Source organism: Pundamilia nyererei, unplaced genomic scaffold (genome assembly GCF_000239375.1).
Source record: "Pundamilia nyererei isolate P.nyererei 1_Seehausen unplaced genomic scaffold, PunNye1.0 scaffold00169, whole genome shotgun sequence".
Classification (NCBI taxonomy): Eukaryota; Metazoa; Chordata; class Actinopteri; order Cichliformes; family Cichlidae; genus Pundamilia; species Pundamilia nyererei.
The window spans coordinates 318418-335125 of NW_005187570.1; the positions used below are offsets into that span (position 1 = coordinate 318418).

Genomic DNA, 16708 nt, shown 5'->3' on the forward strand with positions numbered 1-16708 from the left:
TTAACGAGCTACCGCCGATCGCTCCGTGCATGGTGCTAGACGGCTAACACGTTAACGAGCTAACTGCGCTAACACACTAGTTCACACCAATGTAATTGAGCATTGCATGGCACATCCAACATACTGTTTTACTTTAGTCCATGACTCGCTTACCTTGCAGCTTGCAGCTTGTGACTTTTCTTTTTACCCATGTAAGCAGAAGCTGAAGCTGTCGGACAAATACCGGTACAAGTTTGTCTCCGTGTATAATCCATGTGTATATGCACTGTAAAGATATTTGTCTGTGGGATGATATTAATCAAACATATTTCATGCTGGGCATTATATTATATGATATTGCCAAAGTGAGGTGACCGTAGCCTCCGTATGTTTTCTTCATCTCCCTGTAGGAGCCAGACGATGGCTGGAGTGGAGGAAGGAGATCGAGCTGTTGTCAGATCTTGCATATTTTGGCCTAACAACATTCTTGGGTAGTCACCATAAACCATGTTTAGTTAAGGCATTTAGCAGATTTCCTGTTTTGATCGATGGTTCTCCTCTCCAGGCTATCAGACTCTGGGTGAGGAATATGTTAACATTGTCCAAGTGGATCCCACTAAACGTCAGATCCCCTCTCCAGCCAGACGAGGTGTGTTTGTCCTCTGCCACGCCTTCGTTCCTTATCTGTTGGACAAGCTGCTGGTGTGTCTGGAGAATGAGCTTGAAGGCGGGCAGGAGAGCCGCCGTCTGCAGCAGGTGGGGTCTGTGCCATGGAGCCTCGAGTCTTGGCTGAGGAGATGGGTCCAGAAAGCGGCGGCGCTGTGTTCAGAGCCCCAGAGGAGGGCGTGTCTGAACGCTGTGTTTGTCCTCCAGCAGAGCCTGACCCTCCTCTATCGCCTCCACTCGGCTCTGTTTTACGTCAGCGGGTCGTTCCATCACCTGTCCAAGAGAGTGGCTGATATTAGTTATGTAGGTAATTTAAAAAAATCCAGTGCTGTAGGAAATATTTGTCCCCGATTTCTTTCGTTTTGTTGATTTTTGCATATTTGTCATACTTAGATGCATCAGATCATCTTTGGTATCACTGTGGATCAATTCTGTGCTACTCTTCTTCGCAGAATTGTGACCCTGATTTTACTTGGCGTCCAATGAAAGTGACATTTCATCCTACAGCTCGTATCTTCATGAATGTGTGTGTGTGTTTTAGATGCGTGTGGTAGGGCTGAACAGTAACGACAGCACCGTCGGGAGCAGTTACAGGTTACTGGGAGTCATGTCCCTCCTCCAGCTGCTCATCACTGTGTGCCTGCAACTCAACAACTTCAGACAGAGACAGAGAGCCAGGCAGGAGTGGAGTCTCCACAGGAAGCTCAGGTACACACTGGTGTGACAGCTTAAATCCCAGCACCATGTGCTCATGTCGGGGCATCGTTCCTGTTCCAGCAAGATTTAATCTACAAAAAACGCATTCTAGAAATAAAACCTGATGAAATTCATGTCTTTATTAAAAAAAACCAAAAAAAACCCATTTAATTGAAGTATGTCTGTGTAGTCCACAGCACAGACAGAGCTCCGGCCCCAGAGCTGCCCTCTGCATCCTCTGCCTGGAGGAGAGGAGACACTCCACCTCCACCCCCTGTGGACACCTGTTTTGCTGGGAGTGCATCACAGAGTGGTGCAACACCAAGGTCAGTGTGCACCATCTTCAGTGTTATTGGACAAACAGCAGTGTCAGCTGTCATTAAGTTCCTGTTGCCGTCTTGTCAAAATAAAGTAACAACCAAAATGCTTACTAGATTACTGACACTAATGGTATTTGTAGCCAAGCCAATGTCCTTTTATTGGCTTCTGACATGTTTGATAATTAATGAAACGCACTGTAAGCGCACATTTTTAATAACTTGAACATTAAAATGGGCAGAAATAACTGATCGAAAATTTTGAAACTTTGAATGTAGACATTTTCCAGTCTGCCCACAGTGATGCCAGTTCAGTCATGGTGGGCAGCGTTGCTTACATTTACACCAGTAAGACACTTTAACAGCTGATTAAATCTACAAGCTAGCTTGTTTAACCAATGAACACAGGGGAATCCTGGAACAGGAGTACAGGTAGTTTTTGAGGGTCAGCATCCCGGTGTACCCTGGACGGTCTCTGCAGATGTTGTTCCTATAACAGGAATTCTGCTGATTTGTGGTGTGTGGTCGTGCTATGCTCCTCCCACAGCTGGCTTTCACAGACGGCTGCCCCTCCCTGAATGTTCTTCATGATGCTCATCAGAGATTGTTGAGATTTTCTTTTAATATAAAGTCTTACAATACTTGACAACTGAAATAAAAAGCAAGTGACCAAGTTTTACAGCAGAAAGAATGCAGTTTTCTTTCTGACGTGAGTCCTTTCTGTCCTCTGGAGGTGCCTAAGTGCAAGTCTTACTTTTCTAATTAAAAGATAGAAACAAGAAATGGGGGGAAAAAAGATACATTTAATTTTTAATTCCTTTTTTTGGGCACGTCATCCAACGGATAGTCCTATAAACTGAAAGTAGGCAAAGACAGACACCAACTGCTCCACCATGCTTCCTTCCTGTGGCACCGTCGGCTTCACACCTTCAGCTACTAATGCAGGCTTGCTTGCGGTTTGTGGGTGTATATAAAAAGAGGCACTGTGGTGATCTGGTACCGTGGGGCATGATTATTCAAGACCTTGTGTGGGAGCAGATGTTAAAATTTAACAGGGAGCCAATGAAGAGGAGCCAGTATAGGAGAAACACGCTGTCTCTACTCACTGCAGCATTTTTTACCTGCCCTCTGAGACAACCTGATAATAACTCGTAGTTCATTGTTATCAGTCCAGCCAGAAGTAATCATTATATGAACTCGTTTTTTTCAGCATCACTCTATATTGTGCAGTCTTACATATTTACACATCGTGGTCGTTAAAGCCATCCAGAGTGTGGTTAGACAAAAGGTTTCTAAGATTCTTAACATCATCTGAGTTTAGACATCAACTGACATCAAGGCCTTTGTCTTTGCTATGTAATGAAAATGTGTGCTTCTGCATGCAAGAGCTTTCTGTAAACCTTTCAGTCTGCTGTTTCACAGCACAGGAGTCTCTTTGAAATAGAAACTAAAGGCCTGAGATCGGTCCATAACTGGCTAAGCTAGGCTGGTCAACTGACATCTTAAATCTATGTTTAATTACCAGTAAGTGCAGTACATGGCCATGATTAAAGATAGACTGATGATACTTAATGTTGAAGCATTAATAGATGGTAGAGCAGTCTTCACCTGAACTCATGTGTTTTACAGGCAGAGTGCCCCCTGTGTCGGGACAAGTTCCAGCCTCACAGACTGGTGTACCTGAGGAACTACAGCTAGAACCACAGAGCCTCCACTGTAATCAACTCAACTGCAGAAAACACAACTTGTTCTTTTTTTCTTTTTCTTTTCTTTTTTTTGCATTAAAAGAAAATTGAAAAAATGTTACCAATAAACATTGTTAAGTATTAAAATATGAATACAAACATGTACATGATTTGTGTTGCAGCCTCTGTTTCTGTTAGTTTTTGCATTTCTGTAGCAGCACGCTCCTCGGATAAAACGTAGCAGCTGATCCAGTGACAGGTGTCAGATGAGCCGTATCCTGCTCATATTTTGGAATAAGGCTGCAAATATGACGAGACACGGAACCAGTGAAGGGCTCTACGTACTCTATGGCTGAAAAAAAAAAAAAACGACCAGTCTATGATGGAGCTTCGTGTCTGTGGTCTTTGCTTCGATTCTAGTTGTGCAAGACTTCCCGAAGAATATGCAGTATTAATACTGCAAACCTGGGCCCATAATACTCTTGCAAAATACTTTTTTTAATTACCAAGAGGTTCACTTCTTGGTTAAAAGTAGATAAATAAATAAAAATATAATGCTACAGAGTTCAGAAGCAATACAGTAAGTGCAGAATAATTAATTGTCAAATATTAGAAAACGTACAACAGCAAACAGTGGTATATAAATATTGTACATCCACCTTCTCCAAAGCCCTTATCTGACTCAGACGACATGCAGAGCATAATGACGAGCACAGCATCTGCAAACATTGCTGGTTTAAAAAAAAAAACAACAACCATGCGCGCGCGCACACACACCCAATAAAACAAGTCATTCTACATCAGTTTCTTTAAGCCACCACATCTACGGTTTGGTTAAAGCATGCAGAGCTGGAGCATCATAACAGACTGTTAAAAAAAATGGAACCCAGCCATTCAAATAAAAGGAGCACTGTATCCTAAAATGTACTGAGATTTATCTACCCACTACCTGTATATACTATATTACATAGAAAAGTCAAATCTTTGATTTAAGACTCGCAGAAGACCATTCCAGCAGAAACATGAGAAACAAACCAAACATTTAGTTTTCACAAACCAGTCTAACATCCGTGATATCTTTGGATACAGCTTCAACTATACGAGCAGAGTTTCATCTTGGAAATATTACATCTGATCATTTAAAAACACAGCATTAATCTGATCAAAATACAATTTAACAACATTGCTAAGAGTTTGGATTCGCTGAAGTAAAAAAGAGGGGGGGGGGGAGGGTCTACACCTCATTCAAACAAACAGCATTTTGAAACTACTGTGGCAAAAAGCACTTTCCCACAATTCCAAAAAAGTTCATTTACATTCACTTTAAATGACAGCATTCTGGATATTGTGTTCACTGAAGGATCATTTAGCCCTCAATGTGGATGGACCGACTCCCCACTGGTCCTGTCTGCTCTTTAGTGGAGACAAACTCATGTTCAAGCCATTTCACCACCTCTTTATCACATCAAATAGATTTCAAGCTGCAGCAAACCAGTTTGAAGGAAAATCAAACCAGTCCAAAGTGCTTTGAAAGCAGTGATAAGCGCAGAGGTGGCAAAGAACCATTAACAGAGCTGGAGCACAATCCTGGGGTCAAAGTGTTAACACCATTTAAAGCTAGATATTAATGGACCAATAATCATGTCTTAAAACCCTCACTTTTATGCATAATACAAAAGTTTCTGAAATTGTTAACCGACTAGTGTCTGGTAACAACTAGTCAGTCGCACATCCATCATAAGATTGTTAGTCAATCACTCAAACAATTATTCATTCTTCAATTTAATCTTATAATCCATTTTAATTAAAATATATTCCCCTTTAACTAAAGATGCTTGCTGGTTGGCTCTCCTGAACATTTGTAACATTTGTCTCTATAACTCTGAAAACAAGTCACCAATTCAAAATGATTAGTTGCACATTAAATAATGAGCACAGCCATTAGTGGGCGTTTCCTTCCCCTGCCCTGTCAAACCCAAACTATTATTTTAAGCACGCAATATAAGGAGCTGGAGGCTTGATTATACTACAGCGACATCCACATCATTTAAGGTGCAGAAGGCAGACATGATGGGGTCAAATGTCACATGATCTGTGTGTGTTTGTTCCATAAAATTCATAAATTCTCAAATATGCACGCTTTAACCTAAACAAGCACAACAGAGTTAGTGGAAGTGAAGAAATGGAGAGATCAAACATTCAGTTCAGTCTTTGGTTTGATCTTAAGAAGCCAGCAGCACTTTAGACAAGCCCAGAAAAAGGAAACATAAGAAGGGAATCCCTGAAAAGCATCTATTTCATGTCACGTGACGATTTGATGCCATCTTCAAGTTGACATGTTTAAAAAAATAATTTCAAGGAGGGGGATGTGCTGGTTTGGAAAGACAAGAGCACTTGGTAAGTCCAACAACATAGTGCTCATTTTACACACAGGGAACATCAATGGTGCTATCAGGAGTGAAGAAAACCATCTGCAGCCACTGGTGGAAAATACAAGTGGACATATTATTCCCAGTTCAGTGTCATTGTGAGCAGGAAGTAGAGAAGTACCCTCGGAAGCATTAGATAGAGCGAACAGCTGCAGAATGATTGCAGCAGTTCCTACTAGTGAAACGAAACATTCCTGTGGAAAGCAACAGAGGAAAAGTAGTCCCCTTTTTATTTGCAAAGAGCTGTGTGACACCACACAGACAGTTCTTTCAGGACTCGAGACAGCTCCTTCAGGATTCATGGAGGAGTTGGACAAGCACCCGTGTGGTGGTGTTCATCTTTTCCCCGACTTCATGTAGGACGGGATGGCACCTCGAGCCGTCAGGCCTTCGAAGCGTTTGTAGGTGTAGTTTATGAAGACCCAGTCCTTGTTCTTCAGATCAGCTTCAGCCTGATTGGACACCTGAGTGGCTGGAGTAACACAACAAGTAGTAAGGCATTTTAATAATCTGAGATTTCACAACAAAGCATGAAATATTTGGAGCTACACTGTATGTACCTGTAGGTGTGAGGATATCTGAATCAGGGAATTCGTCAAAGTTTGAGGTGTCGTCAATGCTTCTGATATTTATGGGAATGGCAGCAGGCCTCTCCCTGGAAACATCAGTAAAGTTACAAAACGAAAGTCAAAGTTTGCATTTGAAAACAGAATCAGCAAATTGCCTGAATGGCTAACGGTCCTCTCCACAAATCGCCGCATTACTTTGTTGGAGGGTTTTGTGTGTCCCAGTGATCCCAAGGGCCATGCTGACCTCTGGTAGGATCTCCCAAGGCAAACGATGAAGAGCGATTCAATTGACCCCTACTGATAAAAGATGACCAAGGCACCAGTGTACCCTGTCCGGGATAGAGTTACGGGGGCCCCACCCTATGGAGCCAGGCCTGGGGAAGAAACTGGAGAGAGCGCGTTTGGTGGCTGTGCCCAGCTTGGGCTACCCTCTTTTAGGCCCAGCACCTACAGGTGGCGCAGTAGCATCAAATGAAGTGTGTGTGTCGGTGGCAGAGGCCCGAGGTCCGATCCCTAGATACAGAGACTGGCTATCGGGAAGTGGAACGTCAACCTTCCCACGTGGAAGGAGCCTGAGCTAGCGTGTGAGTTTGAGAGATGTCGGCTCAGTTGCGCTAACCTCAACTCATGGCTTGGGCTCTGGAACCAGACTTGTAGAGAGGGCCTTGACTCTATTTCAATCTGCAGTCAAATATAAGGATGTCCATAAGTGCACATGGCACCACAACACCCTAGGGCACAGGTCGATGATTGATTTTAGAATTCTTTCATCGGATCTGTGGCTGTATGTTCTGAACCTTCACGTAAAGAGAGAGACTGACAGGGTGCACCCAAGTGTATAGTGAGGGATCACTGGGAACGTGTTGCAGAGGCCAGAAGTATGTCTGTAATCCCACTAACACGCTTTCTATAGAGGAAACAGCGTCTCGGGATGAGGGGAGGGTGACCCTAATCCTTGGCTGACATGCCTCTGAAATGTCACGTGGAGATCTGGGGAGGTGCCTCCGGACTGACAGACTGGGGTAGTGGTTCCTATGTTTAAGAAAGGGGACTCGAGCGCCTGCCTGTCAGGGAAGGTGTATGCCAAGGTTTGCCTGTTAGTCAAACCTTAGATACGGGATAAATAATGTGGGTTTTTTTTGTCCTGGTTACAAAACAGTGGACCAGGGTCTTCATCCTCAAGGACATCTGAGGGTGCACAGGACTCCAGCCAGACAAAGATCATCTAATGAAACTCATTTTTAAATGCCTTCCTGTTGACCTGTAGGCACATTCACAACTCTCAAGAGATTCTGGGTTCTTCTGTTTATGTTAAGTTGATTATTACAATTTAAAATGAAGACATTTGAGAATTCAACATGTCAGCACAACCATCTTTAACGTGAGTGGCAAGTATGCCCACCTGATATGGTCGTAGTCTACGCCCTCAAAGAAAGGATTGGACTTGATCTCCTCCACGCCCGAAGCCCCAATCCTGTGCTCCTCCTCACAGCAGAACCTGTAAACTCACGATCAGTTAGTACAATGCAATACAAACACCTCAGGTGTTAGAAGCCATTAGAAAGTTGACATTTTTGAAACCTCCATGGTCCGCATACAAAACAAGAGTGACAACAGCATGAACTACTATGACAGGATGGGAGATGAAGGAAAGCAGAGGTGCACTTGCCTGAGAATGAGGTCTTTGGCCTTCTCCGATATAGGCACCTCTGGAGGAAAGACGAGTGTTTCTCTCCAGTTCATCACTTTTCTGTACGTCTCCTGTGGCGTCTCTGAGCAAAATGGAGGATAACCTGCACAGACCAAAAAACAGGAATCAGATATTATAAAAGTCCATCTTATAATAACCTCAAAAGGTGAATAAGATTCATTTCCTGAAAAATTACCTATCAGCATCTCATACATGATCACACCCAGGCTCCACCAGTCACACAGTTTGTTGTATCCATTTTGCATGAAGACCTCTGGAGCAATGTAGTCCGGTGTTCCCACTGTGGAGAATGCCTGATGGATAAAGGAAGGGGGTCAATACATAGGATGAAAGGATGGGAAAAGCTACCACCTTTGTTTAAATGTTACACTTCCCACAGACAGGCTTCACAAAGACATTGCTTTGTCTGCACCAGGTAAGATCAAGATTTAACTCAGGGCTGATCTAATCAAAACAAAAGGAAGTGAGATTGTAATTCTAGCCACACGATGTCATGCTTCCTTTGTGCCATACATTTACATTATTATAATAAATGAATATGAGCTTTATATGTCGGTAACATGCAGGACTTTATTGACCGTGAAAAGCGTAACACTGTGCTTTCATCCTTCAAATGCTGCTGTCGTCATAAGTTTCAAGAAGAGCACATTATTACACTTTTTCTGTAGATTCAATGAATTAATAGTTTAAATAATGAGCATTTCGTTACAGCGGGGGCAGAGGAGTGAGGGGAAGACATGCGGGGTGGACTCGAACCCGGCCGTCCGCTCTCAGCCTTATGGCATGTGGTCGCCCGCTCCACGCACTGAGCATTTCTTTTTTACATTTCAAATTGTACAATCAAATACTCCCGTGGGTTTCTCTTTTTATTCACAACTAGTAACATTTGGCTCTGGGGTTTATCGTGAGCCCCTGACTGTGGCGCCATGTACGATTTCTAACAACTATCCCAATGACAAAAATATTTCCATTAACATTGTTTTTGTGGTGTTACCAAATCCAATCGAGCACAATACCAAATAGCAGACATTTTCTACACTTTGTAATCACATGTGTGTTCAAACCTACCAGCTGCCTCCTGTTCCTCTTCCAGGTCTCTGCTTTCCTCTTAGAGTTCATGTTCTGGGATGCTGTGTAGGCAAGACAACTCCATATTAAAAGCTACGACTCCATCACTGTGCATACAAACAGCGAGGCTCTCATCAGTCATTGAATACATAACATTTGTGCCAAGTCTTCCTCACGGTCAGGCCTGCTGTTTCAGCATGATGTCTATGATCACTGTGTGAACACAACTGTGAAAAGGCTGAGGTGTGCCAAACTATACAAGAACCAGACTGAAACCAGTCACAACAGCTCATGTTTTGAGGCTGCACTTCAGCCAATGCTTCAATACACAGAAATGTACCATCTGGAAAGTATCTGATTGCCAGTGGCTTAATTTGTCCAGCATGACAATGATTTCACCCACACTGCCAAAGCAGTGAAACCATTCTTGGATAGACAAACACACAATGGAATACACTCAGACTGGCCTGCCCAGATCCCAGCATTATGGAGGCAGAGTGGGATCACGCTGAAAGGATGATACAAATGGGCAGCCATCATCCAAATAAGAGCTTTAGAGTGTTCAGGAGAAGTACTCCTGAAGACTCCTTACAGAAATAATTAAAGAGCGAGAGAGCGAGAGAGAGCGCGCGCACCTGTGCTGAGGAATAAAAGTGTCCGACTTTCAAGTAAGGCTGCAGCGATTCATCAAGTATTTGGAATAATTCAACACATTTGGAGCTAAAAACAAACCTGCAATAGAAACATATTTAGAAGCAGCGTGTGAATAAAACGTATAACGAGCCCACACAGCCGCTAGTTTTAAACAAAAACACTGATGAATATGATGCTGTCATAGTTTGATCACACACACACAAACACAAAGAGGTGGAGTCCTTACAGACAGTGAGTGAAAGAAAGTGTTTCTGTCGTCCAAAACAGCAGCGCTGCTCCTGCGATCACCATTAAAACCTTTACTTTGAAAAAGTAAGTGTCCTTCATCAAAGCAGCTGATCAACAAACTCCAACATGAAGAAAAGCAAACTCAGCAGCTGCTGTTTGTTTCACACAGAAATCTGCAGTAAGCCTCCAGAGATTGCATTTAAACCTGCAGATGAACTGCTAACTTAGCCTGTTTGTACAGCAGCTGTCCTATTTGATGCCTGCAGCAAACGGGGGGAGTCTAAAGGGGGGCATTGGGTGTACTGGACCATATTAAGCCTTTGTAACACTTTTCAGATTAAAAGTGTTAATTGAAATGAATTAAACATTAATATTTAAAAATAAATAAACACCTTTTCACAAGCCAGTAAAACTAAGACACTGAGCCAAGCAATTTTAAGTTGTTATCAGAATGAATGAACATCTGCATCATAACATCTGTTTCAGCAGCACAGCAAACTGGCCTTCCTTCACTGCAGCCAGCACACGCTCCGTGTAAGGCTTACAGTCACTGGCTGCACACAAACCCACACACAAACACTAAACATGTGCACACCAGATACCTCATCCACGAGATAAAACACTGTCAGAGAGAACTTTAGAGCATTTATAGATTTTGGCACTTAAGGAAGTGTTTTCTTTTAAAATTTTAATGTAATATTTTATATAAAAACAGCCTAAGGGTTGAGTTAATGTTACAGTTTCTAAAATGGAAACCACTGAGCAGTTCATTTTAAAAGACCCGTGTTTATTCTCTTTGTATATTAAATATTTATTATTGCAAAGCTATTTCTTATACGATTCATCGATGGAATAATCGATAGATTACTCAATTACTAAAATAATCAATCGCTGCAGCCTGACTTTCATCCTTACTAGAACTGTACAAATTCTGCTGTGTGCACATTTTAATAAAAGTCTTTTGTACAGTACTATAGGCCCAGATATTATAGTCACCATGTCAAATGGACACTGTGTAGAAACATCCAACTTATAGCAGTATTCCTAGCAATCCTGCACATTTCCTGTCATCTGATTTATGGAAAACTGAGCAGAGGAGGAAGTCTGCTCACACTGACCGTGGTCAAACTTCTGAGCTGTGAGCACTGTTTTTAAGGAAACAAGTTAAATGCAAGCAAGTGACGGGTGCTGCATGCAAGCCATATTTGAATTAAATGAACTTTGCTGACTTTGCTTACTGAGGTCATTGGGCAGGCTGTGGTTCAGGTTCTTGTAGAACTCAGTCCGATGAGCCCTCTTTAAGCCTGTGCACAGCCCAAAGTCAGACAGCTTCACGTGACCCTGAAACCAAGAGCACAACATTACACATAGCAGCAAAGTATGACGTCATACCAGGGTCACAAAACCAGACGTGTGCCCCACTGTGACCAAAGGTCAAAGTTCCTCATAGATAAACAGACCAAACAGAAACTCAGTCTAGCTATGGTCACATATTCCAATCATTTAAAAAAATGGTGTTTCCACAGAAAACGTGAGTGTAGTAAAAACGAGAGCTCGGACGCACCCTGGAGTCCAGCAGCAGGTTGTCTGGTTTGATGTCTCTGTGGATGAAGCCCAACTGGTGGATGGAGTCAATGGCCAGCACCGTCTCTGCTATGTAGAACTGCGTAGCCTCTTCTGACAGAGTGTCCTTCTTCATCAGCAGGGTCATCATGTCGCCTGCACCACAGCAGCAGAGAACAGTCATTCTACAGGACGGATGAATACGGTTTCCAGCACATTTAAGCGGGTTTATTTTACTAATTAGCATCAACGTCTGTGCAATGCATCGAAAAAACAAACAAAACACAGAGACATGAGAGTGTTGTTAATGTGAAGCAACAGGATGACTAGTTTTTTCCCCTAAACTGTTTTTGACTGTGAGTGATGAAATCATAACTGACTGCCAGACTTATAGAGGGGTGCAGCTACAGTACTATTGAAGATGACAACAGCATTCTTGTGTCACAGCAGTTTTTCATGCTGAGCAGCGCCCCGTTTGTACCTCCAGGTAGAAACTCCATGATCAGGTAAAGGTTCAGCTTATCCTGGAAACTGTAGAACATTTTGACCACCCACAGACTGTCGGCCTCGACCAGAATGTCTCGTTCAGCACGGATGTGACCAACCTGTACATGGACAGGAAGAAGGGGTTACACACAGATGTCAAAGGGCAGCACTCCAGGGTGTGTATCCTGTAGCTCACCTGTTCTTTCTCAAGCATATCAGCTTTGCGGAGGATCTTCATAGCATAAACATGACCGGTGTCTTTCTTCTGCACCAAGCGTACCTGCAAGTAGAAATCAAGAGTGCTCATCAAAAAGCTGATGATGGGTGTGGGAGCTTCTCCTGCCCAGAAGTTAGCCTCTCTTCTTCTTTCACTGATTGACTGCAGGATGGATGGAGAGGACTATGGAAACCCGTTTTTGCCACTAAAAAAAAATGTATCCTTAACTCCAAATTTTGAGTTATTTTCTCAAAAATTTCACTTATTAACTCGAAATTTCGAGTTAGCTCTGCCAATCTGCGTGAACGAACTCATTTTCTTGTTACCCAGAAGCATATGGCGCAGAGTAATGCGCACTCAAAACCGGACCGCAACAGAGTTTTCGAGAGTACGTTTGCTGATTTTAACGCCATGTGATTCAGCTAATAACACAAGGATTTCATCATTTGTGAAGCCTGGCTGAAAATACTCAGCAATTCATTCATGTGCATTCATGACTGGCTAGTATAGCTGTAGCAGTACTTGAGGGCTTTAACTTCCGGGTAACAAGGAAATGACATCATTAACGTAGATTACTGATTGGCAGAGCTAACTCGAAATTTTGAGTTACTTTTCTGAAAATTTCGAGTTAATAAGTCAAAATTTCGAGAAAATAATGTGAAATTTCGAGTTATGGATACTTTTTTTTTTTAGTGGCGGAAATGGGCTTCCATAGAGGACAGATCTACTAATGAAGCAGAGATTCTTTAAATGATGGAATTTTTTTTCTAATCAACCAGGTGAAGCCAGTGCACTACACTCTGCAGTGATATGCTGAGGGACCAGCACTGGAGCTAGTAACATGAGGAATCAGCAACATGTAACAGTCAAGATGTGGTTACTTGTTACATTTGGTTTTTTTAAATGCTGTAACAAAAAATATCTCAAATGTGGACAAAAATAAAGTATTTCTTATCTCATGTTCCGTTGGAGTAAAGTTCTATGTTCACTGAACCTAAAGCAACAGTTTAAATCAGAATGAGCTCCCCTCAGTCTCCTAGCATAGACCAGCTACAGTATCAGTCTCAAAATCCCATGTGGGCTTTTTGCCTAGCTATTGCATTCACAAGATTTTTACAAGACTTGACGTCTAACCTTCACCCTGAGGTTTAGGTCACCGACATTTAAACTCATCTGAAATTTTCAGCAGATACACCTACACTATCAATTTGAAACTTCGTCACCTCATTTTAGAGTTATTGCATTAGCAAACTTCAACGTGTACGTCAAAATTGTAATTGGTGCATTTCTACACAGTGATGAGCAGAGTTAGAATTGTTTCCGTTTCAAAACAACAGCATCAAATGCTTTTACCTCTCCGAAAGCTCCTCGGCCAATCACCTTCAGGGATTCAAAGTCCTCCAGACCCAGTCGAGTACGTTTCAAACGCAGAAATTCGGTCTCCTTCCTTGCATGCTCAGAGCGCCGGATACGTTTCTGCAGAGGACACAGCACTTTAAATACACTATACTGTTTAATTCACACTTCAGAGGGGTCTTATTTTAAAGCAATAATTAAAATTTACTGTTAAGCAAATTAAGATGTAAGAAAGAAAAATGACTTCCAACAGCCCAGCTTAGATTACTGTCTGGTGGATTTTCAGTGCTTCTAGCTAAAAGAATGAAGAACTGTTTACTGTTTAAGGGACTGCCAGTGAAAGTGGACGGTATAGCCATGATTTTTAAACATAAAGCTCATTGTTGCAGCCCGAGGAAGCACAAAGGTGATCCCTTAGACTGGTTTATAGTTGAAATCCCCCTGTGTTATTGGTTCTGTTACCAGTTAGTTAACATAAACAAATGGAAGTCTACTGACCAAAAGCAACCAGACTCATTTTTAAAACTTTAAGTTCCGATTTCTTTTTTAAATGCAGCTACAGAGACCATTTGAGAGCAGGGCTCCATGCTGTAAATTAGCCTTTGTACATGAAGCGTTTCATGTCCACTGTGAGACTTTAATATACTCTGGAGCAGACACAGACAGCTGGAGATACAACAGCTGATTGGTTGTTCCCGTTACACTCTTTGAGTATAACATTTGAGTGCACTGATTCTTATATAGTGTTTGTCTACTCTCCCGGAGTACTCAAAGCGCTCTATACAACATGCCTCATGCCAATAACACTCATTCATACAAGCACTTTCTTCTATACTTTAGTGCTGTGTAGCTAACATTCATACTCAGATGGTTAGTATCTTGCCCAAGGATATTTGGCAATCCCTGGTAGGGCCAGGGATCGAACCACCAACCTTCCAATCAGTAGCTGACCTGCTCTACCTGACCTACACCAACACGGAGATTACACACACTGTGACATAAGTCTCCAGAACACACGGGTCAGTAAACACCTTACTCACCTCTTCATCAGCCAAGCCCTCCTGATCCATAACTTTCTCCAGCTTCTGCTGCCTGAAACCACAGCACAGCTTATTACTGGTTACAGGCATAAGTTATTATGTTTCTTTATTAAACACATGACAAACACAGAACAAAGCTTTAGTACACTTTTACTACCCTATCATTTTCATATAGCAAAAACGTTCTGTACTAAAAATGCAATAAACCAGTCAGGACGAGGTTATGACTATACTGTACTGTGAATGTCACAACAGGAAGTGACCCCTCCTCAGTGTAATACTGACAGGAGCCACATCCTGATGAACCAAAACAAACAAAGTGGGTTGTCCATGCATTAGCCATCAGGTTCAGTTGTGCTGTGAATTCAGTGGTTAGTTGTTTTATTTGGAGGACAAATTAATCGGCCCACTGTTTTTTTTTGTAGCTCATAACTAAAGCTAAAATGGCAACGTTAGCCTTTGTTCATGTAAGAAGCACTAAAGCTTGTGAGCGTTACCTCATCTCTCTCTCCTCATGCTGAGCGATGAGGTTACTATAGAAGTTCTCCAGGGTCACTTTGGCCATGGTGACCCTCTCTTTGGTGTGGTTACTCATGGAGGGGTACGAGGTCTGGCTGGTCATTGCCATGCTTTACCTGAGACAATAAAAAGAGCAAAGAGTTGTGCACTGAAGGATGCAGAGAAGACATCTGCTCTATTAAAACATGTTTCGTGTTATGGTAATCTCAGATTTCCCACATCTAAAAATACTAAACTATGAAATAAGAAGACCGTTGGTCCACAGAAAGAGGAAGGAAAGTAGTAGGCTCTGCTGCCTGTGACAATGCTGTTATGAAGAAACAATGAGGAAATCTAACATGTAAAAAAACTGACACCAGACCAGAGGAGGATATTTTAAATATTATGTGGAAGGGCTGGGTTAGAGTTGCATTTAAGTCAGGAAATTGAGCAACTGTTGATTATTGTGCTTTAACACAACTGTGCAAAAGCCTTTTCCCACATGTCACTTTATGTTTTGCTAGGAAACAGTTTGGACCATTTGAACAAGCTTGAACAGTCATACTGATACAACCAGGTATCTATATTACCTTTGAAAACAGCCTGAACTCTCTTAAGCAAGCTTCCAACTATTTCTCTCAGTCATCTTCAGGTTTATCAGGCTTCCTGATGAATATTCCAAAAGCTTTCTTTGGATGATGTCTGCTAGTGATGTGCGCGACTAGTGGACTAGATGATCGTGGACGGTAGGGCAGGGCGATATGGCCAAAAATATATATCATGATATATATTTGAAAATTTGCGATAACGATATAATTTCTGCGAGACAAAATACAACTCCACAACTTTACTAACGCAAAAAAAAAAAAGCTCATCCATTTATTTTACTTAAACAAGCAGCTGGGTTTTTTGTTTTTTGTTTTTTTAAATGTGCATTAAAGCTATATAAACATTTAACAGTGCAAACGCAAATTCCAAGTTTAACCAAAATGCATTTCCAGTAGAAATGGGCGGAGATATCCTGAGCATAACCATGTATAATATCCACTTAAGTTAAAAAAAGAAGTGCTTTGCTACATTAAACTGCACAGTGCCAAATAAAAAAGTCACATACGTATTTTTAGGGCTGCCACAAACAATTATTTTGATAGTCGACTAGTAGGGCTGCTGAATTAATCGAATTTTAATCACGATTACGATCTGGGCTTTCAATGATCATTAAAAATGACTGCGCCGATTATTTGCACCTCCCTCATGCTTTACTCTCGCGCTGCTTGGGCAAATCAAGCGCACCTCTCTGCATTTCGAACACGCGTCACAACAATTAAGAGAACCCAATCAAAGCTCGGAAAGCTAAGCAGAAGTTATTTGGAGAGGAGAGTGACTGCTGTTGGTTGAAAAGAGAGGTATTATAAAAAAAAAAAAAAAAACTTCAGTGGTGTGGAAACTAGGGCTGAACGATATATCGCATTTGCGATAATATCGCGACATGATCAAGTGCAATTTTCTAACCGCAAAGGCTGCGATTATACTCTGGACATGTCCA

At 42.0% G+C, this 16708-nt stretch overlaps 2 protein-coding genes across 3 annotated transcripts in view; one reads left to right on the forward strand and one right to left on the reverse strand.

Moving 5' to 3' along the window:
• The window catches only part of pex10 (peroxisomal biogenesis factor 10), a 6649-nt gene extending 3238 nt beyond the window's left edge, over nt 1–3411 (forward strand). The window contains exons 2-6 of the mRNA XM_005745863.2: nt 390–470; nt 545–948; nt 1187–1353; nt 1532–1667; nt 3288–3411. Of these exons, the coding sequence (XP_005745920.1) occupies nt 390–470; nt 545–948; nt 1187–1353; nt 1532–1667; nt 3288–3356 (857 nt within the window). The 3' untranslated portion in view covers nt 3357–3411. The remainder of the gene's footprint in view (nt 1–389; nt 471–544; nt 949–1186; nt 1354–1531; nt 1668–3287) is intronic.
• A 1154-nt stretch (nt 3412–4565) lies between these two features.
• stk38a (serine/threonine kinase 38a) overlaps nt 4566–16708 on the reverse strand; it is a 24068-nt gene continuing 11925 nt past the window's right edge. Inside the window, exons 2-14 of one of the 2 annotated variants that reach the window (XM_005745864.1) lie at nt 15162–15299; nt 14665–14716; nt 13622–13744; nt 12248–12331; nt 12047–12170; nt 11567–11721; nt 11241–11343; nt 9121–9182; nt 8228–8345; nt 8011–8134; nt 7744–7839; nt 6333–6427; nt 4566–6244 (exon numbers count right to left, since the gene is read on the reverse strand). In XM_005745864.1, coding sequence (XP_005745921.1) covers nt 6108–6244; nt 6333–6427; nt 7744–7839; nt 8011–8134; nt 8228–8345; nt 9121–9182; nt 11241–11343; nt 11567–11721; nt 12047–12170; nt 12248–12331; nt 13622–13744; nt 14665–14716; nt 15162–15292 — 1404 coding nt within the window. In that variant the 5' untranslated portion in view covers nt 15293–15299 and the 3' untranslated portion in view covers nt 4566–6107. Of the gene's footprint in view, nt 6245–6332; nt 6428–7743; nt 7840–8010; nt 8135–8227; nt 8346–9120; nt 9183–11231; nt 11344–11566; nt 11722–12046; nt 12171–12247; nt 12332–13621; nt 13745–14664; nt 14717–15161; nt 15300–16708 lie in introns of both variants that reach the window. The other variant, XM_013914062.1, reaches the window with a different exon arrangement.